Raw genomic sequence first — 15,158 nt, 5'->3', positions numbered from 1 at the left:
AGTTTAAAGAATCTTATTAATTGAGAAGATTATATTATACCTCAACTTGTGTATTAGGTATATCAATTTAGTATATTGTACATATAATGACATGTTGTAATACTAGATATTGCTTTACGCTAATTTTTTTTTCAGACAAATAATTATCAAGGGTTTGTACAATGGGTTGAAGATCAGATTGAGGAATGTCGAATCCATTCACCTATAGATGTGGATGTAGTCGATTCTAAAGAGGCTTCCGATGAAAATGATGAATTGGCAATCATGAAATGAGATTGAAAGTTAATTAGAAGAAGAATGGGCTTTATTATGTCATTAATAATATCATATGGAGTCATCGTATCTTTATTTACTAGAATTGTGATCTCTATGTATATAAGTAATTATAAGAGTCAATATTGATGGTTAGCTTAGATATGATTTTAAAAAATTTAGAGTATAATGATTTTTTTTCTCGAGACAAATATGCAATCGATGATTATTTGAGATTGGCTTATCTGATTTTGACAATTATCTAATAAGATCACGTAACCTTTGATTAATCATGTGACTCATAAAATGTAATCACCCAAAAGCAAAATCTACTAAAGGAGATTATGCAAAAGGTGCAATAGAAAAAAAAAATGCCTCAAAATTTTGAAATCTTGATATGATTGCAAAAATTCAGAAGATGTTCTAGATGATAGAAGAAAAGAAACCCTTTGGAAGTTCGTAACCAATTAAAAGATGACCGTACTCATAAGAATGGGGGCCGGTGGCAATTGTACCGGAGGTACTCCCTTTATTCGGTTGTTACTGCTTCTGATTGAAGGACGGTGAAATATAAAAGCACTCAAAAAGGGAGTGGAAACAGCAGATTCTTTAAAAAAGAAGGCAATACATAACAAAACAAAGCTCAATATTCGCAAAAATCAACATTGTCAAAGCAAGAGAAAGAGGCGCATATTATTGCCAAAAAGGAAATTATGCTTTCGAAGCTTTCTAAAGTATACAAGATAAATAGTTGTTACAAGTATGCTCTCTAATAAGCAAAATTGAGCATGGAACAAGCATCAACTAAGAATTCTTCTATTTATTGATGTCATAGAACACCATTAACGCTTGCTGCCATCTTCATGTGCAAAAAAAGGACAAATTTCAAAGGATAAGGATTAGTCAAAACTACAGTATGAAAAAAAAAATGGTGTAATTCCACAAAAAGAAAAGAAAAGGATTTTCTCATATCTTGCACCTATCTTGGACCTAGTATGAAGTGCCTCTTTTGCATAAAGATTCCTTTCTCTTTCGCTTCGCCTCTTGTGCATGAAGATTCATATCTCTTTTGCTTCTCCCTAACTAACACCCTTCGACCAAGTATTTGGTACATCTTTTGGCCTTCTCCAAATGGGATCAAGTATTTGAATTCCACAATTTTCTGCATATTCAGATTCATCATTTTCCATTAAGAAATTAACCTCTTCAAGCAAAATGCCTTTGACTTTATTGCGCTGTGAAAGCTTTCTCTAGCATTATCACAATTGGTACTTTATTTTGCAGCTTTTGTCTACCTCTTCAAAATGTATTATGAGGGAATACTTGTAACATTTAAAATGCATAAAAGTATGCCTATATAACTATCATTGCATTTCAAATAACTTTTAGCTCCATATATGATAGAATTCTCGAGTCAAAAATGGCAACATGCTGTCTTTCACTATTTTCAATTCCCACGATATAAGTGTGCGACAATCTATTAACTCTTGATCTAAGAACATGTTTAGATAAAAGCATGCATGAGCTTGTCCTAGAAAAACCTATAAATGACATCAGTGTAGACATGTGCAGTGTGTTTTACTATTTATTATTTTCAACCATAATCTGCGGCTTTCATCGAGCACATTCAAAATCATCTACAACTTAAGTAGTACACATTTGTTTTTGTTTTTGTTTTTGTTTTTTTTTTGCTTGTTTCTCATAATGACTTATAGATTCAGATAAAGTCATGATCTTACAAGCCATATATTGAGAGGCATTATTAGTGTTTTCACTTCCTAGTGTAGATCTAATTCCCATAAAAAGTATCCCGACCAAATGCAAGACACTATTTATAATGTAGGCGATAAATATTATCCAATAATTGTTGTCCTCCAAGTTTCACTTGTGACACATTGCTTTCCAATTGTTCTCTATTTCAAGTTTTGATTCGCATTAATATAAAGGCTTATTGCAATATTTATCACGAAAGGCCAACTTTCCGAGAAGATGTGCTATATGATGCGCAACATTTTTTCTAATATGCCATGCACATAAATTATGATTAGCGTCCAAAAGGACAGTTTTAATGACACGTGACATTGTATGATCTTGATCAATGAAAATAGTCTTTGATGCTTTGTTGCTCATTACCTTTAAAACGGATTGAAATGCCCTCACAAAAGAAGTAATATTTTCATCCAATAGAAATGCCCAACCAAAGAAAACATTTTTCCACTGATGAATCAAGCCAACAAAGGTGCACAATCTTATTGTATTTTTTTTTTGTACATAAAGTAATATCAAATACCACAAGATCTCCAAAACTTCCATCTTTAGTGTACCATCAGACTAAAAGAAAATTGATCGGTCTTTCCTCCTTATCCAATTGAAATGTATAAGAAACATAGTTTCCATTAGATTGTATGCAATTAAATTGGTTAATGCGACTTTTCTGATTTGTGGCACTAATCAAGTCCCTTTTCTTTGATTGTAATTTTTTTTGAGAATTGTGCAATGTAAAGCCTACAATCTCCTATCCCCCACTTCACCACTAAGGTAGAAATATGCTTTTGCAGCCCTCATACCGACTTTAGCCAAAATAAGCCAAAATATTTCTATTAGTATATATTATGTGTTGATATAATCGTATCAAACATTTTTAATTATCATCGTTAAACTTGGCTATAATCCCAACTCCATCTTCGATTGAGATTATTTGGTTATTTTCATAATCCTATAAATATCTCTTTGCTCATAAACATCCTTTACAATTATAAAAAATGTGCATGTTCACAATATTCCTTTATATATTGTTTGCTTTTTGTCCTTTTGCACTCCGAATTCCTTGCAAATTGTATAAACATCATATGTATTATAAGCTTTGTCCTTGTCAGCAAATGTCGTGCCAATTTTAAATTCAAATTGTTATCGACATCATGCACGATGACGTTATCCTTCCTTGTATACGTCTTAAAAATAAAAATCTAATCATTTAAATAAGAAAAGTAAATTCAAAATAAACTTAAATAACCCATTTATCTCGAGAGCAAGTCAAATTATCTATCGAAAATCGAGAATTATCTGCTGAATATCTTGTGAAGATGTAAGTGATGTCAGAAGTTTTCGTGCGAGCATGCTTTATTTCAGTTACAATAGAATAACTTAAACCTCTTTTCACGAATTAAGGGTGCAGAGTCTTCTAAGCCAAACTGAACTTTTAGCAAAAGAGGAAAGGAAACCTTCGGAGAAGATTGCGGTACCTCCTGCTTTTAGCTCCGGAATCGCACCTAACTCCGTAAAGAGCTGTCTAGTAATTATGAATGCTGGGGTTTACTTGGAATTCTCTCAAAATAGCCAGTGCAACAGACTCACGGTCCAAGCCAGCCCGGCCCAGAAAGAGCCCGAAGCCCAAAACATTCTGGACAAAACGACCCGACCCGAACCGACCCGAGCCCTCACGCACGTGACCGGAGGCGTTCGGGGGCCAGGGGACGGCACGTGCGGCACAAATTTTTTGAACCTGCTGCAGGCGCACCACGGCGGAGGAAGAAGAAGAAGAAGAAGAAGAAGAAGAAGCGAAGCCCCCGCCGGAGCAGCACGGCATCAGTGGCGGCCGAATCGAGAGCGAGAGGAGGAGCGACCAGCAGCGGCTGCGGCGGCGGCGGCGATGGAGGCGATACTGGCGGAGTGCGTGCGGAGCAGCCTGCGGGGCTTCATGCACCGGAACGCCGTCTTCATGTGCGAGCGCCTCTGCGCCGAGTTCCCCCCGAGGTAAGCCCCCCTCCCGCCCATCCTCCTTCTCCCTCCTCCGGTCCGATCGGTCGCGGGCAGAGCTCCAACACCGGGTCGGTTCGGGTCGGGTCGGTTCGACTTCGGGTCGCAATCCGTCGCGGCCGCATTGCCCGATGCCGGCGTCCGATTTCGCTCCCTGGAGTCCCCCCGCGCCTTTTCGGTGCGGTTGTCGGCGTGAATTTCGCGATTGCGGAATGCTGTTTAGAAACTTCGCATCGGTTTACGAAGCTTCGGATGATGAATCTCGAGTTTTTCGATTTTCCCTCCGTTTCTACTCGGGTCGTTACGCGATGGTGTTGCATTGGTTTTTGATTTCTGTTAAGTTGATTCTGCTCCCGATTTTTTATGTTGAAGTTCGTTGTTTTTTTTTTTTTTGGGTCGCTTGGTTGCTTTCAGGTGAATCTGCAGCTATTAGCTGGCTGTTATCTGCACAATAATCAAGCTTACTGTGCTTACCATGTTCTAAAGGGTAGGGCTTGTCCCCCATGCCTCCGTGTTTCGCTAATTATGCATCTTTTGCTGAATGACCCGTGATTCCAGGGCATCATCCTTACTTAATATGTTTCTGGGGGAATTCGTTTTCCTGATCAATTCAAGTGTTTTTCACGTGAAGGGACTCAAATGCCTCAGTCGCGCTACTTGTTTGCAATATCGTGTTTCCAGATGGATTTGCTTAAAGAGGCAGAGGCGGCGTTGTGCAATGCTAATGAGCCCGGGGCAGAGGTACGTGACCTGCATATGCAAATGGAGCTGTTGGTCCCAACTTGTTTCGCGATAAAAAGCATCTTCAGTTTATGTCAGTCTAAGCCCATGTTATTTGACGGAAATTTTGTTGCATACGGCTTGGGTTAATGGATGTGGTCGTTTGTTGACTGCTGTTCTGGTCTCCTGGCAGGTTCCTAATGGTGCTGCTGGTCACTACCTTCTCGGGCTTATCTACAGGTTGCTCTCGTGTTTTTTGCAGAGTCATCCTGATAACATCCTTTCCTAATTGCATTGTCACCGTCCGAAGTCGTTAAGATGGTTTGCTATTTTGTAGTTGGCAGAAGAGAGATAGGTCATATCAATGGTGTGGACAAATATGAAAGAAGCAAAAAAAGTTGAAAATATAATTTTCTTTGGATTTTTTTTTTTTTTCCTGAGAAATAAACTAGATTTCAAAAATAAGGTTCCGAGGGATGCTATAGTCATATAAAACAGTTTCAGATGGGGAACCACCTATATATAAAAAATTATGTTCAAAATTTGCATTTTCAAGGGCAGTAACTTGTAGCTGTGGTTCTAGTAGGAAAGTGAAGTAGTAATGTGAGTTTCTATAAGAAAGAAAAGGTAAGAGGATGGACTCTTGTCAGCACAATAGAAGGGAAGTAGGCATGTGCATATTGTCCACTCTATAAATTAATAATGTGAAAGTGCTAGGGTGGATAAGCTAGTGGAAGGAAAAGCTTTACCCTTTAACAATCTATTCTGAAGCTTTAGCTCTTCTGGGCACCATTTACGCTGCACTGTTGGGATTCTTAATGGTGTACTTGCACCATGGTGAATCCTGACTTCTATATGTCTAGAGGTGGCTTATATAGGTCGCATGATTGAGAGCTATAAGTATTAGCAATGCTAAATTAGTTTTTATGATATATCGTCAGTGCAATAATAGGAACCATAACACACTCGTTCTTTCACGATCTGAACACATGCTCTGACTCATGGCACACCGACAATTCGATAGACGGAGTCAATGATGCCACCAGTATTAGGCTTTTCTTTAAATTTACGAAAGTTCTCTTTGCCTTTCTTTCATGTTTCTACCAGAGCATCTCCATACATTGTAGTTTCTGTGGTTTTCCAGGTCAATTTTGTTTAATTATATGTCGAATCGTTCAGAATTACATTTTTTGTTGTTAGTCTTATAGGATCTTACATGGCATAAATTTTGACTTATTGACATACAGTGATGGATGCTAGTTAATTGTTCTGTGTATATATATGAGGCTTCCTTATCCAAGTTTGCTTCTGTTCATAGATATACTGATAGAAAGAGAGGTGCTGTCCATCACTTCAAGCAAGCTTTGTCAATAGATCCTTTACTCTGGTCTGCATACGAGGAGCTCTGTGCCTTAGGTTTGTATTAAAGTACCCTAGTTATCTCACGTGACTATGATGTTTGGTGATAATAATTGGCATATTTCAATATTGATTGGTTTGATGTTATATATGGGAAGTGCTTTGTCGATGGACTCGGAAGTAGTTATAAACAATTTGAAATTAAATTTGACCTCGTCTGCTCTTACTTCTCACATTTAAGATGAGTTCTCCTGTTTAGTGTAAAAAAAACCCAAAAATGGTTCATGTGCATAGCGATAATCTTTTTCTGACTATAAGCAATTTCTGACTTTCCCATATGTGTATTTTTAAATTCATGTGGGGTACGATGACAACCAACGAGCATACATTATGTAAATTCCGTGTCGAGTGTATTATTTTAAATTTAAATTGCACATGTATGTGGCAAGTGCATATTTTTTTGCTATGAGGCTATAAGTGGGATTGAGTTTGTTGATGTACTTGTCTATTTAGGACACATTTGGTAATCATTCTATTCCCGGAAATAATTTTTGATCAGAAATGGTTTTTTCTAATTTTGTTCCTGGAAACAATTTTTAGGCAAAAGAATGCGTTTGGTAATCATTCTATTCCTAAATAATTTTTGATCGAAATGGTTTTTTCTAATTTTGTTCCCGGAAACAATTTTTAGGCAAAAGAATGCGTTTGGTAACTGCACAAAATTTATATTCCCGGGATAAAAATGCGTTTAGTAGGATTCTTAAATTTTTTTCTTTCTTTTAATTTTTTAATATTTTTATTATATTTTTCTTATTTTTCTTTTTCCTTCTCTCTTCTTCTTCTTCCTCCTTCTTTGTGGCCGGTCACCGGCTGCCGTGGCTGGTGACCGGCTGGGCGAGTTGGTCGCCGATGACTAGCTAGGAATGGGAGGAAGAAGAAGAAGAAGAGAGGAGGAAAGAAAGAAAAGAAAAGAAAGGAAAGAAAAGTTGGGCTTGATTCTTGAATTTATTTCCGGAAACAAGAAGCAACTTTTTCTATTTCTTAATTTTGTTCCAAATCTATTCCTAAGAACAAAAAAAATAGATTTTTATTTCTGGAAACAAAAATTTTACCAAACGGATTTCTATTTTTATTTTATTTTATTTTATTTTATTCCGAGGAACAAAAGGAGAGAATAAATAGGGCCTTAGTTTGAAGCATGTGCCTTTCTTGGATAGTGGCTGTTTCTATTTACAGCAACTTGATCTTACGCTAGTTATCAATTAAATTGGACCGCCACTTGCTTCATGAATTTTAACCTTCTTATTGGGTTCTTACTAATAGGATTTTCTCCACCTAGGTGTCCTGTTCATCGTGTTTTCATTACTCTGTGTAGGTTCTGCTGAAGAAGCGGCTGCAGTTTTTGGTGAGGCAGCTGCTCTTTGTATCCATAAGCAGTACCTGCACAATGGGCTTGCCCCTCCAAACGCACATATGTCTTGTGAGGATCGAAACTTGAATTCTGCCAGATGCTCAACTGATGATGTTAGCCCTAAGCAACTGAAACAGACATTAGGCAATAATACAAGAGATCTTGCTGGAAGTTACCATGGAGGTACTGCATCTTCCCAAGTTGCTAGTCAGCCTCTAAACGGTGGATCTGCTCAGCTATCTTTATATAATACTCCTTCCCCGATAGCTACACAGGTAAGGTAATGTTTTTTTGGTCCTAATAGGTTGAAGTATGTGTAGTGTAATTAAGTTAATACTTCCATATTTTCGTTACTTACCATAGCCTAAGGGAGGTGTAATAAAAAAGATAAAGCATATCTATTGAGAAGCCCAAATCTAACTTGTCTAACGTGAAACTGCAGGCATAGACACATTTTAATCAATTTTTAGTGAAAAAACAAAATTCATACTATATTAGTAACAATATGAAATGACATGAATATTTGATGCAAATATGATGATGTTGCATAAATTGCCAGCCCCAATCATAAATAAATGAATGTCTTGTAAAACATGTGACGAGCTAAGAGCTTCATTTCACTTGAAGTAATGTTTGTTGTTATTTGTAATTTCTAACTGACCTCCTCCAAATTTGATTGGTTTATTAGTTGATGTTCACCATGCCAACTAAGCTTTATTCGCTGGCAATCTGTGATTTTGAATAAATGCACATACCCTCTTATGGTGCACCATAGATTTGCAACTTGAAAATGAACATTTCCAGTGTTTCTATGCAAGTGATATGTTACTTTCACACAATATATTCATTTTGGTAATATTTTCAGTAAAAATATATTATTAAACCGTGAATTTTTTTTCTTGGTTCACAACTTGTTTTAATTATGATTTAATCATATTGTATCATCAAAATTGTTTTAAATGAAAAATCATGTTTTATTCAAACTCCATGTCCAAACAAGTATGCCCCTACTGTACCATTTTTTTTTTAACCATTTTCATTCGATGTATTGGTACGGTCCAGGTAACTTGTGTCATCCTTGAGTAGGTCTTGATTCTTCATTTTGTTATTCATCTCAATGAAAGTCATGTGTACATGCTTCATTCGTTCTCTGTGTGCTGGAGTCATGTTTTAGTTGGGAAAAAAGTTGCGACGTGCTATAGTGTATGGCAGGCAGTGCTGGCAGACACTATTCAAAGGATGTCATAATATGTTGGTCTAAATTTTCAGCCAAGTTTCACCATCTTCACTTTCTTACTGTCCTCATACGAATGGAATAGGGAGTTCTTTTCTCATGTTGAGTTCTTCATTGGAATGAGCATGAGCTTATAAAGCTATGTCTCATCCAGTTTTGGCTTTTAACTTCTGATCATTAGTATTGTACAAATCATCTGGATGTCTCTGTTTTAAAATCTCTGCAGTTGTCAGGTGCTGCACCTCCTTTACCGTATAGAAATTTACTGCCGAATGGACCATATGTGAGTGCTTTTGGTGCTGAGAGTTCCTCACGGTCAACCGTAAACTCAACAATTCAAGCACCTCGAAGAAAGTTTGTAGATGAAGGAAAATTTCGAAAGGTTAGAAGCTTCTATCCTTTATAATTGTATGGCTGTGCCACAGCTTAGATGGGCTGACCATATGAAGATTGCGTCTTAAGTTAATAAAAGGGTATTATCATCCTATTGAAACAATTTTTAGGTGTATATTTGCTTGAGTGCCTCCTGTTAAGGCTTTGATTTATCATTTTCACTAGATACTCAATTTCTTGGGCTTGACAGGTGAATTGAGGTACAAGAGGTGGACTATAGATGTTCTGGAGTCCTTGGCAGAACAATAGGCTGAGTAGTATCCCACTCCAAAACGAAAATAAGAGAACAAGTAAAGTAGGCTAATAAAGTGAGATCTCACTTGTTTAGCAAGAATCTTATGGCTTTTGAGACCACTAGTCATCTAGAGGATGTATTTTATGTTTCAAATGTTGGATAGTACCAGTCATTTCTCTGGGCTTTCTGCTTTTGAATAATTTGGATGAATTCATGCTTCTTCAGAGTTTGTGCTCTGATGATTGTCTACCTATAGAATAGTGATTTGATGGCTATATGTAGTTTATACAGCATATGTCCCATTTCATCTTGATATTGGGGGGAACATATCTGGTCTGACTAATAAAGCTGAGACCAAGTTGATTTTATTGTAAATCACATTTCTCTTTTACAGATTTCAGGAAGATTGTTCTCTGATTCTGGTCCTCGACGAAGTACAAGACTTGCTGGAGATGCAGGGGCAAATGCAGGTACAAATGCAACATCAGTTTCTGGAAATGGCACTAGCAACTCCTCTAAGTATCTTGGAAGTTCAAAACTGAGTTCTGTGGCGCTCCGTGCTGTGACTGTACGAAAAGGACAGTCCTGGGCCAATGAGAATTCTGATGAAGGTGATGTTCTGGTCAACGAATGATTTGTTTTCCATTTAATTTTACTTAACATTGATGGAATTGCATCGGATTTGTAGAAAGAGAGCATGGTCGACCACTTTGATGGTAAAAGCATGGTTCTGTTTCAAGTTTTATCAATTAATTTAAGTTTTAGTTACTTTGATCTTGTAAGGCCCATATGTTCATGGATCTATAATATGATGGTTTTGAATTCAGAATGCTGGTGAATATGAAGCGTACTTGACTAGGCACCTTGAAATTTGATGGGACCAGAACAAGTACTTGTAGGTTTTTTAGATATAGGAATCTAGATTATTTTTGTATTGGGTATAATAAGATAAACCCTTCCAGTTTCTTATATTAGGTATGTTAATAGAGATATTTTGTAAAGCGAATTGTTTGGAGCTTACTAAGGATGGTAAATAGATGTTCGGGTATAGGGAAATGTCGAGAAGTATGGATGGGGGGTTGTGATAATGGATGTCATGCATGAAACAGCTAGGGATTTGTAAGACTGTCTGATCCAAAAGTTAAAGCTCTAAGATGGAGCAAAACTACATGAGTATAAGGCCAATTTAATCCCTAAAGACAAGAAATGTGGGATACTTTAACACCCCATCTCACACGTGAAAAAGATTGAGAAAAGCACATGGAATTGACAAACAGGAGCCTTGTTAAAAGCTTAAGCTTTTTGGTGGAGAGAGACCACATATATATAAGATCATTTTAAACCCTATAAACAAGCGATGTGGGATACTTAGCAAATGGTGGTCGATGCAGAATTTGAAGAAAATGGATTAGTGCCCATTGAAGAATGGGAACAAGACCCAGAGACACAATGGTTGACGCCTTTGAGAGTCCATGCTGTTTGGTTAGCTGGGCTAAGATTTTGAAAGGCATCGTGTTAGCTCACAAGGGTTTTAAACTGAATTTATTCTTATGAACAGCTCAGAAATGTTTAGAGAAGTGAGCACCTGTGATCTTTCAACGTTTTTTCCCATCTATGTTCTGGTCAATAAAAGGATGTTAAGTCCCAAAACTATGACTAAACATATTGAAAATGTTCATGTGGTGCTATTTTCTCAAGTCTCCTCCTTTTGGTGTTTACATGTGTCATTGAGGGAGATGCATCGGAGAGAGCTCATTCTGTGTCCTAAATTTGCATATTGCTGCCGGAATATCTTTAACCTGCTCAAGATCCTCTTTCAGATTGGGGGAGCCTTTTTTCTTTTTTGGTTGTTTAGGCAAATCCACAGTAAATTACTCCTTCATTCACGCGGCTTCCACTGTTGCTGCTTTTACTTCAATTGTAGTCCTCATTTATTTTGTTCTGATAACCCCCTTTTTTATCACATTCTTTAGGAGTACGGAATGAGGTTTCTGATGATTCTCGTTCCAGTTCTACATCAGGGAATTGTTTTTGTCCTTCAGGGGACAATAGATCTCTTGATCAAGAAGGAGCAAGTATGTCTGTTGCTGGGTCTGTACTGACTAGTACAAGGGTGTTAACAGGCACAAAAGAAGTATTAGGTCTTCTAAGATTATTTGGAGAGGCCTATAGGCTTTCTTGCTTGTACAGATGGCAGGTACTTCTGAATTGCATTTGTAATAGCAAAAGATGGCATTCTTATCTTCTATGTAGCATTTTATTTTCTGAATGTAATTTTCTTTTGTGCAGGATGCACTAGATGTTTACTCGAGACTTACACACAAGCATTACAATACAGGCTGGGTGCTTTCACAGGTAATATTTATGGAAGTGGCCCATCGTGAGATCTATCATCTTTTTCTGCATGTTTGGTTTTACGTAATTATTAATTAGATGAATACAGAAACTACAGGATATATAATTAAAAAAGAATTTTTTCGTCGGCTTCTTTTTAACTGCAATCTTATGGTTTATAGATTACAGTGAGATCTTGAGAATTTGTTTAAATTAAATTGTTTGTGGTGCTTTGGTGGTTCGAATTCAGTAAGAAGATGAAACATTCTTTGCTGCCAGGTGATGGAAAAAAGCAGAAACATTGCACATCGACATTTTTTTTTTTTCTTATCAGCAACTTTGTTGCACTTGCAGTAAAGATATATTTTGTGAATAAGCATGGCAAAACGCAGGTTGGCAAAGCATATTTTGAGTTGGTTGATTATATGGAAGCGGATCGAGCCTTCAACCTCGCTCGTAGGACTACACCTTACAGTTTAGAAGGAATGGATATTTACTCAACTGTTCTTTACGTAAGTGCTACATCCTTCAGCTATTTTGTTCCATTGTCTGATTGAAAATTTTGACCCTGTCTAATTTCCAGCTTTGCAAATTCAAGTAACCCTAGTCTGGTTCCTATCTGTGGTGTTCTGTTTCTTAAGACACCTGATTATCGGTAAATTGATCTCTTCACCTGATTGAGTTTTCTTAGAATGTTCTTTTTCCTCTCTTTGCAGCATTTAAAGGAAGATATGAAGTTAAGTTACCTAGCTCAAGAGCTGATAGCGACAGATCGTCTAGCTCCTCAAGCTTGGTAATTTTACCCTAGATCAAGTAACTTAATTGTCAGTTCAGAAGCAACTGTTCCATGAGTAGCATTGTGCCTTAGATACTGATTTTGACATTAATATTTCTCCAGTACTTAAAGCAATTCACATATGTATCAGTTCTGATGCGTCACTTGACTATTGGTTTTCTCTTGAATGAGGATAGGATTGTCGCTATTTTCAGCATAAGATTCTTACCATCAATAGAGAGCATAGCCTTGTAAAATGCTGCATATTTTTCTGGCTCTAGTGTGGGAAGATTGACTTCTTTGAGACTGCTTTGTACTGATTGAACCAAGTAACTTTGCTGCTTTTCCTTCCACTTCTGGAGAATTGAATGAAAAAGTTTCATAATGGTCATGGTGGTTTTTTTTCCTTTGATGCTCACTGTTATAGATCTGCTTTGAATACCTATATAGATCTGTCGGTTGTTGTAACTGCGATTTTTTATTCTGTTGCATAAATGTATTCAAATAATCTAAAATTATGACTTTCAAGGACTATGCTTTATAGACCTTTGTGGGTCTCTGCTAGGAATGGGCTGTTAGTTACAAGCACTTTTAGTTCCCTAGGCTTATTCCTTTGTTCAATGAAATGCAGGTGTGCCATGGGTAATTGCTTCGGCTTGCAGAACGATCACGAAACTGCTTTGAAGAACTTCCAGCGGGCAGTGCAATTGGATTCAAAATTTGCCTATGCCCACACTCTGTGTGGCCATGAGTATGTCTTCACCTTTCTTGCCCCTTTATAGTTTTCATCCACCTAAAGATGCTGGACAAAATCTTCTAAACTGCTAATTAATTGTTTCCAGCTACATATCATTTTATCTTAAGTTTAATGCTTATTACAGATTCGTTTCTTTAGAGGATTATGAGAATGGAATCCAAAGTTATCAGACTGCCCTCAGGATTGATGCAAGACACTATAATGCGTGGTATGGGCTTGGAATGGTTTATCTTCGCCAAGAGAAGTTTGAGTTCTCAGAGCATCACTTCCGCATGGCTTTCAACATAAATCCCTGTTCTTCAGTTATAATGTCATATCTTGGAACAGCTTTGCATGCCTCGAAGGTTGGATCACTAATTGCATTGAAGCATTTGATACTTTGATTTAAGAGGAACAATTTATGTTCTGGTTGTGTCTGAATTTTCAATTCCTTCATCTGGCAGAGAAGTGAGGAAGCTTTGATGATCATGGAGAAAGCTATTTTAGCTGATAGAAAGAACCCTCTTCCTGTGTATCAGAAGGCTAATATACTCATGAGCCTGGAAAAGCTTGACGAAGCTTTAGAAGTCCTAGAGGAGCTCAAAGAATATGCCCCTCGAGAAAGCAGTGTATATGCTCTCATGGGCAAGATTTACAAGTCACGAAACATGCATTCTCAGGCAATGCTTCATTTTGGCCTTGCTCTGGATTTGAAACCATCAGCAACTGATGTTGCAACCCTTAAGGTGATTTGACTTCTCTTTTCTTGCTATATTGAATATAATATCCTACACTTCTTGATCTTAAGAAATCTGCTCGATTTGTGGTTATGTGAGAATATGCAGGTGACTTGGTTGACTCTTATAATTTGCTTCTCCTTCAGCTGAGAAGATTTTCATTATTGCCTCCTGCTAAGCATGGCTTGATTTCTCCTCTCATCTATTTAATTTGTTGACAGGCTGCAATAGAAAAGTTGCACGTTCCAGATGAAATTGAAGACTGCTTGTAATATTAAGGAAAAACTTTTGAGTTGAGAAGAGAGCACGTTGTACATTATCCGGCTCTAACTACTTGGCCTCGAACGTGGCCTGCTTGTGCTTTCGAGGGATCACAAACATAGAAGATTAGTCCTCAACCCATTCAGAGATTAGTACCCCTTTGGTGGGCAGGCTCCTTGACCTCTTTTGTAGATTACCGGACACTGATGGGATCAGGCGACGAAACACATGGAAGGCCGAGTTACATGCATGCTCATTGACTATGTTAAAAATGTAACAGATGCTACATTCATCGTCTTCGACTTTTGTTTTTGGTATAGCCAATTTTACCCCTCATTGAAGGACCCAATCCCTTGTACTAAGCACGTATTAATGCTTCCATTTATTGAGCTTCTTTTGGATGAGCATTCGCATATTTTATACAGCGTTCTGCAATAGACCTTGATTAGAACTTTAGTATAAAAGTGGATATTTTTAGACTTAAGCATTGTTTGACAATGCTTCTATTTTTTTTTTTTCTGTTCTATTTTCCGGAGTAAAAAAGGAATAGAAATCCTTTTAATAATGTCAATTAATTTTTCTATTCTCGGAATAGAAATGTGATTGGGGAATAGATTTAAAACAGAAATAAAAATTAGAAAAAAATAATTTCTCGTTATCGGGTATAATTTCTAAAAATAAGTCATCTTTTTCTTTTCTCCCTAGTCGTTGCTGACTGTGATGGCGGCAATGGCGAAGTAAAGAAAAGAAAAACAATTCTTAAAAATTCTTAAAAAAATTAAAAGAAATATTATGTTACAAAAAAATTTGTAGATCATATCAAAAGCATTCCTAGTATTTTTCTATTCTGAGATTAGAAATTTTACATAGTTTTTTTTTTTTTTTTTTGGTAATCCAGGGAACCCCGTCAGTAGTTCGTCACCTTACGGCGGTGCATACATAGCGCCAAGTAAAC

At 37.1% G+C, this 15,158-nt stretch overlaps 1 protein-coding gene across 1 annotated transcript; it reads left to right on the top strand.

The window, feature by feature from the left end:
* The first annotated feature begins 744 nt into the window (after positions 1-744).
* LOC104441056 (cell division cycle protein 27 homolog B) lies at positions 745-14,638 on the top strand. The gene is made up of 17 exons (XM_010054055.3): positions 745-772; positions 3,764-4,005; positions 4,423-4,495; positions 4,640-4,749; positions 4,922-4,968; positions 6,047-6,144; positions 7,463-7,773; positions 8,959-9,114; positions 9,755-9,971; positions 11,334-11,557; positions 11,650-11,715; positions 12,087-12,206; positions 12,411-12,487; positions 13,101-13,220; positions 13,351-13,570; positions 13,670-13,951; positions 14,164-14,638. The coding sequence occupies exons 1-17, from the start codon at positions 745-747 to the stop codon at positions 14,212-14,214; spliced, it is 2,442 nt and encodes an 813-aa protein (XP_010052357.2). The 3' UTR covers positions 14,215-14,638.
* Positions 14,639-15,158: the final 520 nt, after the last annotated feature.

Source organism: Eucalyptus grandis, chromosome 8 (assembly GCF_016545825.1).
Source record: "Eucalyptus grandis isolate ANBG69807.140 chromosome 8, ASM1654582v1, whole genome shotgun sequence".
In the NCBI taxonomy this organism is placed as follows: domain Eukaryota; kingdom Viridiplantae; phylum Streptophyta; class Magnoliopsida; order Myrtales; family Myrtaceae; genus Eucalyptus; species Eucalyptus grandis.
Note: the sequence above shows the minus strand (reverse complement) of the source record. Positions and strands in the feature narration are given on the sequence as shown.

What these genes read in the sequence shown, in the direction of transcription:
- LOC104441056 (XM_010054055.3), top strand. Translation starts at nt 745, where the DNA reads ATGGGGGCCGGTGGCAATTGTACCGGAG. An exon ending in CGGTGGCAATTGTACCGGAG is followed by an intron (nt 773 to 3,763) that starts GTACTCCCTTTA and finishes AACCTGCTGCAG; the next exon opens with GCGCACCACGGCGGAGGAAG. An exon ending in CAGCTTTGCATGCCTCGAAG is followed by an intron (nt 13,571 to 13,669) that starts GTTGGATCACTA and finishes TTCATCTGGCAG; the next exon opens with AGAAGTGAGGAAGCTTTGAT.